At 40.2% G+C, this 7,591-nt stretch overlaps 1 protein-coding gene across 1 annotated transcript in view; it reads right to left on the minus strand.

Annotated features, from left to right (window-relative positions):
* LOC106812000 overlaps positions 1-3,877 on the minus strand; it is a 17,921-nt gene extending 14,044 nt beyond the window's left edge. Inside the window, exons 1-2 of the mRNA XM_014815742.1 lie at positions 3,689-3,877; positions 2,434-2,645 (exon numbers count right to left, since the gene is read on the minus strand). Of these exons, the coding sequence (XP_014671228.1) occupies positions 2,434-2,645; positions 3,689-3,825 (349 nt within the window). The 5' untranslated portion in view covers positions 3,826-3,877. The remainder of the gene's footprint in view (positions 1-2,433; positions 2,646-3,688) is intronic.
* Between the last annotated feature and the right edge of the window lie 3,714 nt (positions 3,878-7,591).

Raw genomic sequence — 7,591 nt, forward strand, 5'->3', positions numbered from 1 at the left:
GCGGGAGATGTGGCACTCCGGCAGCCGCATGTTTATACTATGTTAACAGTCGGGTTTCCCAGCAGCGGCCACGATGGTAGAAAATTATGAAAATTTGCATCTAAAAAGGCTGCTTGTGTCTCAGCAGTACAATGTCCTGACGAGATCTACTTTGTCGCCTGCGCGTGGAAATGGACAAAGTACGAACAAGAGCGGATAGGCCCCTTATTTCAAACACTGGATGTGTATCAGGAGCCTTCTCGAACAAAATGTTCGTTGGATCGTTATGAAATAGTTGCCACGAGATGGCCGCGTACGCGTTGTGTAGCTTGGATTGAACGGCTGGCCTGCCATCGTCAGCGTGCGTATAGTAAACAACTATTTGGCCAAGACAGATATATGTAAGCACTCGTCCATTTACCTACAGCAAGCCCTACAGGCCTGTAAATAGAGAGCTTGCCCCCGTGTACGCTCAATTTAATTGCAGGCAAAAAACTACAGCCATGAATATCACGCACCACATGCATTGGCAGTGGCCACTGGCAGGTGGCATATTAACACAGCTGAGCTAGTACAGAATGTCCATAGAAAATTAATAGCGATTTAAGGGAGCATAAACCTCTTCAAGACAGAGATTTAGCTTTTGAAAATTATCACGTCCTGTGACAGTTGTAGCCTCATACATCGCGAAGGCATGTATATGATTCTAGCTGAGCAAACCCAGCAGTCAATTCTTCTCTAACACAGTAACAGTTAAACAAATCCATGTTTAAATTCCGCTCCTCTTGAAGGTCAAAAAGGTTATCAGACACTTACTGGGCTATTCGCAGGCGTCAGTGAAAGCAGATTTCAGTGGTCCTTTACAATAAAGCCATAAAAATGCTAGGTCAGCCGCTGTACAATAAAAAGTTTTCCAATCGCTCGCGTCAGACACCATGTTCCTCAGTAAAATGTCTGTAAAAATCTGCGCGTGTGGCCACATTGACCTTTGACCTGTGACCGGCGCTGCTCACATTTTCGGGCACAGTGATGGCTTTTCCTACGCATGGACTGCGCTATAACACCAGACTATCACGAGCCTAGGTCGAGCCGTTTAGATTTGTGCTGCAATTCTGCATTTCCTCCCTATACCTTAAGTTAATAAGGAGGAAATGGTCCCCCTTCTTTTACACCTCTTGACCTTTGACTTTTCACCCCCAGCTTCGACATCCCAACTCGTTTTCGGATTACCCCCCCACGTCCCGACTTTCGAATCCGTACGTCGAGCCGTTTAGATTTGTGCCGCAATTCTGCATTTCCTCCCTATACCTTAAGTTAATAAGGAGGGAATGTTCCCCCTTCTTTTACACCTCTTGACCTTTGACTTTTGACCCCCAGCTTCGACATCCCAACTCGTTTTCGGATTACCCCCCCACGTCCCGACTTTCGAATCCGTACGTCGAGCCGTTTAGATTTGTGCCCAACTGTTGACGAACGCACGGACGGACGCTCGGACCGACGGAGAGACGCACGCACGCACGCTCATGCGATTCTACAAGCTGCATCTGACTATGTCAGATGAGCTAAAAAAAGCCAGTCCACAGGCAGATAGAAACTTGGGATTTCTCCTGTGACCATACAGCTGTCTGAATTTTCCAGGTGGGAGGGGGGCGTGACCCCGGACCACCCCAGCAACGCGTGCACGTGCCTTCACTCAAATATCACGCCTCCTCCTGAAAGCTACTAGTGCCACCCCTGCTAAGGATAGCCAAATGTTTCCTATTAGTTAAGCAACCTTGCACAATAAATACCCTAAATCTTATAACTTACTAAACTTAGTACAATTAAATTTCCCTGAGCACATAAAATGGTCTGCCATTGTAACCCTCAGAGCCGAGCAGCCGAATTTCGTTACGAATTTTCTTTTGTCACGTGCAGGTAAATACATTATCTAAGGCTGTGAATGGCTGTTTATGGGGTGTCACCGCAACAATGTCACTGGTATTTATAGGAACGATTCTAAATAGTTTTGTAACTTTTGTTATTACGGTTTTTGGTCGGGACGTTATTGCATAGGTACATTCTTTTCACAATCCAGGTGCATTACCGTACATATTAGAATGAATTAAATGTCAAAAATATTCACTACCAACTTGTAAAATAACTTGGTAATAACTAGTAGTATCAGTGGCATCAGATTAGGATCACCCTAATTACTATTATAATAAATTGAATGCTCAGAACAGTATATGAGGAATTCTGCATTTGCTAACTCCTAAAAATACAATTTCAATTATTTGGTCCCATATATTTATGGAAATGCATACTTATATATAGTACCCTAGGAAATATCATTTGCAATAGATCAATCAGCAACAATGCCATTATTAATGGCTCTTCGATAGGTTGGTGTTCCCAATCTTTACGAACAGACCAGCATACCACTACATAAGACTAAAAGGCTATAATAGATACCAGAGTGAGCATTCACGAATGGGTTATTCTTTGCTTCGCAGTTGCTTTTAAAAGCAGCAACAATTGCCGTTAGAAGAAAGTCAACATCAGCGAGGGTCACATCTTGAAAATCTTCTGGGACACCTGGCATGCCCAGGAGAATTTTGTCACTGCCTGAGCAGTCCACCGAATCCATAATTGCATTGAAGCAGGGCATAATTTCTCCAGTTTTTCTGCAGAAAGAATAAAATAAGGTTTTAAATTGAATTTTTGTTATTGCTCCAACCGGCTTAATTATAGTACCCTTTTAAAGCAGCTAATTCCTGTTTCTAGCTAGTCTGCAGTGTTTATGGTGGGATGGTGCAGAAATAGAAGCAATTTAAGCTAAACACAATGAAGCCAAGCACACATCTGACTGTTGTTTAATGTACATAATGGGACCCATCAAAAACAAAATTAAAATCTTTTAAATTAAAGTCTTAAAATTAACTTAGACTCTGACCATTGATGAAAACATCGTAATGTCCTACCCCCTTAGGACAACTGCAACCCGAACAACTAACCCCCCCCCCCAGGACAATAACCATTACGGACAATTACTAATGTAATTTTCATTCATTTCCAATTTAAACAATAATTTTTGAATATTGTCAACGGTCATTTTGGGAGACAATTGGAAATTCGTGACTATAGAGGAATATCTATAAAAATATCTAAAAATACATTTTTGTAATAAAGTACGTCATTAATCCATTATATTTTTTAATATATATATTAAAATAGCGATTTTTTTCTTTTGACAGTTAACTTTTCTGACAATAACTTTTTAAACAATTTTTTTTAAAATCTGTCCTCTAGCTGGTATTAACAGTATGGTGAGAGGGTGGTGGTCCTGAGAGGGTATCATGAATTAAGTTGGTGTCCGATGTGTGTAGATGGGCCATAATTACTGTACGGGGGGGGGGGATTGTCTGCATGGGTGGTAGTTGTCCGGATACGTTCTGACAATGGGCCTCCTCAATTTTTCCATCGACCATACCATATACTCAATAATTACCCAAATTAGGCACCAGCCGGAGTGCATATGACATAATGAGGCACTCCCATCATTGCATTCGGCACTCACTTATTCAACCCTAGCTGCTACCTCGCTCATGATTTTATCCAGTTGAGTAGAAACACTACCATAATTATTATGCTACTCTACCACAAGTATAAATTTTCCAAATATTTAGTCTAATTCTCAATTTTAAACATAGACATGCATACTACATACGGGCATAGTTCCTCGAAGACTTTGTTAATTATCTTTGCAGGGTTGATATTTTCATCTGTTGTTACGTCTGCAGCAAGACCCGCATAAGCCAAGAATATGCCAGAGCATTTCTCTGGAATGTCTTGAGGGCCATGCATTACAAGGTTTGCGATGAAACTTGTGATCTTGCAGGTCGCTGAGCTTCCTTTGAGACCTGAAAAATGTATATTTATTGACAAACAAGAGCCGCAGAGCGTCTGGGCTCATCTGAGGTCTGTTGCTACGGTTATAAACGTAACATTTAAGTCGTGCGTATAGTGACACCTTTGTTAGGCGCAGATATGCAGATACGCAGTTGCGTACACATCATTTCAGCAACCTTCTGCATTCTGCACACCTCCCAAATCCCATTGGTTGATACAAATTGCGTGCCTGAAACTCTCGTTTTATGGTGCATTAATGTGACCCTAAACCTAACCCTATTAAAAAAAAAATTAATTGTAAAAATTATTTGTTGTTATGAAATTGTTGTAAATAAATCTGTTGTAATATTTTCCTTAATTGGAAAGAAAAAGTTAAATGGATAAAAAATCTGATGGGATTCGATCCAAGGACATATTTGAGCCGTAATCCTGTGCTGTAGCCGTTTGGCTATCGAGGCATATTGGGTTTCCAGTAGTGTTGTCAATCGGTTGTAATTTCGTAATCGATCATCGGTTGGACCCAAGTAACCGATGATCGATTACAATCGGTTACTCGGGGTTTTGAATGCCTGCGTGTGCATGTACGTGTGTGCATGTATACATCAGCAAGCACAACTACTCTTCACATACACAATACACATGTCTCACCACATCCGTCCCCTATCCCCTAAACGCCAACTGCCAACAATCAAGATGTCCCATCACCAACATAAACCGACCAAGCTCATTCCGCACACTCAGCACATCTCGAAATCAAGACGACAAATATATTCTGCTCACGGACACTCATATATTCTTCAGATTAGTACAACAAATCGAAAGCAAATTGTCTATAGCTCATGTAAACTACTACAGCTCGGGCTATAAGAGCTGCAAGTGCGTGCTGACTTCTTAAAGTGCTCTATGTACCCCAGTATTGCCCATCCAGATAATAGCACTGGTTACATACACTCATATATCTAAATTAGTAGACGAGTTTACTATCATACCCTCTATGTCAGCAGATTCATAAATACCAAGAACCATACAAAAATAATAGCGTAACATCCCGGAGCGTTTAAAGATATATTGTGGTCCATAATACAAATGTTGACACACTGGACGTCAATGCACACGACATAAATCAAACGCGATTACTACAACCTCTAAAAACAAAATAAAGATTCATTCTCATTCGAATGTGGTTAATCAACGGAAGTCTGCACACACCAACACAAAAAAATGCACTGGAGTAAGCACCAGTGCATAACCATACATTAGAATTATTATTATAACACTACAATCTGAACTACATGCCAATTCCATAATATTACGATAGATGATCCTTCTCTCCTCATGTGCCCTATTATATATGCCCACCCTATCCTGGACAACTCCCTAAAAGTTACAGGCTCGCTGTTAAAATTCTACCTCACCCCCTCGCAAAACTTCATATTCACCGACCAATCGTCACCAATACCGGCTTATAGATGCCGCATTTCCCCAGAATTACTCTAAAATAGCCTAACAAATTAAGCCTAGAATAGTAATCAAATGGAGGATTGCATTATTATCGCCCACTTAAAATCTTAACCATAAGCACCCTGCATCGTTTCTTAACAGGTTGATGGAGCGACGAAAGTCGCATTTCTGAGCTGATGATGACTACATCGCAGCTTGACATTTGAATGGCCAACCATCGTATTGGCTAGAAAGGATCGGCCATAACAATTCCTTCCTGGTACTAACTAATCATCATGAGGAAGAAAATATCAGATAAAAGGAGCGAGCTAACATTGAAAATATACCCATACTAAAACAACTGAAATTAACTGAATTAAAGTAAAAAAACATAAAAAATATACTAAGAGACGAAACAATTCTATAAAGTGTATCAAACCTAAGGTGTGATTTACTCTCAACAAAAGTATATCATTTCTAACATGATACTATCGCTTATCGACTCACACATTTATCTGTTTATAAAAAATATATACCTCCAACCTCGCATCGACAAAAGAATTTTCTAGCCAGCACAACTATCGTACCATTATCAACGAACGACCACCAACACACTCCCCAAACGCATAAGCTAACTTCAATTAAGTAAATCATACCCCATACAAACACAAACACCGGTCCACTCCTTGCAAACTTCTTTGAGCGTCGTACCAAACAAAAATTTCGAACTCACAAAATTATACCAATTGCAACAGTATCCAAAGAATTTCCCTACCAACAAAAACAATCACTGACTGAAAAGTCACTTTGAGACGAATGCAGCACCTAGAGAATGAAATGCTCATCAAGAATAAACATGCCGCGTACCAACTGAGAAATAGCTGTAAATGAAAAGAATAGTAAAATAAAATTATTACACTAAATCATCCTATATCTAACTACACGAAATTATTACAATATAGAATTACAGGAGGACCAACACTTTTTCTATTACATCAAAAATGTCTCATAGCCAGCTAGCCTAAATTTAGTTTGTAAACGAAATTAACAAGCTATAATAAAATAAGACGTCATACTAGTGAATGAGTTTGACCAATAAAGTACACACCATATAGACCAGCCGATATCGACTTAATAACTCTTACTAGTACGAACGCACTGCCACAACCCCAACGGAAAAGTGCTCTTGGTTCTGACTGTTACATCGGACCCATAATGGCTTGCGCCATAAAGCACTCCAACCATCTGGGAAACCAATAAACATAATATTACACTGACATGGATTAAAATCGTCCATAACATATTACATCCAAAACAACCACCCCTTGACAGAATAACCACCTTCTTTACCATTTCATGCACGCCAAAAATCCGCACTCGGCGATACTTATCATTGCGTACCGGGGGTAGACGGCTACATCGCAACCATTACTCCCAATCAAACAATTAAACCTACCTATCAATACATTAATATCACACCCACACAAAATACTTACTACATCACCGCTGTTAAGACAACAGATAATAAGTTGTGAGCATAATGCTAACACAGCAAGCAGAATTCTATAGGATCAAGCTGTAACATGCTCTGGAGACGCGCGTACGCTGTCTCTGCACTGAGTTGACTGGTAGCCGGACCGGGTACACAGTCAACCAGCCTGACATAATATACACCAACAAGCCAGGAAACACACAGAACAATCATATACATAACGTCACTCACAAGTCTATAGGGCCAACGTTTTCATAATATATCGAACATAGCTTTACGTTAAATATCCACCATATAATCATAACCAACATATTCCAACCCAACCCAACCGCAAAAACATTACGGAAGAATGAAAACTCTATTTTCAGTCATGTCAACGCTAGCATAATCTAGACCATGATCTCTGTTATTGAAGTGAAAATGTCCGTAAATACAATAACAAAAAGTCCAGCTGGATCCGCTTCATTATTGTGTTAAATGCCAATAACACGGAGTCGTCACAAATACTGTGTTCCGCCGCCATCTTGCTACGCAGAATAGATCTCTGTTAAGGTTCTAAGTAGAAACTGGTCTCGTTAACCGCAAACAGCTCAAAGTCAAAGTCCCATTCGTCAACTCCAAAAATATCTAATTTAATACAAACCGTGAATCACACAGACTCACGCCTAGAAGCAAAACTCATTTTCTAGGGCAAAAGCAACTCTGTGAAATAATTATAGCCTTTTAAACACGAAGTAACAGCAACAAATAGCGCGCGAAGTAAGTAGTGTTTAGAGCGAATGTTCCTGC

Source organism: Priapulus caudatus, unplaced genomic scaffold, assembly GCF_000485595.1.
Source record: "Priapulus caudatus unplaced genomic scaffold, Priapulus_caudatus-5.0.1 Scaffold599, whole genome shotgun sequence".
Classification (NCBI taxonomy): domain Eukaryota; kingdom Metazoa; phylum Priapulida; class Priapulimorpha; order Priapulimorphida; family Priapulidae; genus Priapulus; species Priapulus caudatus.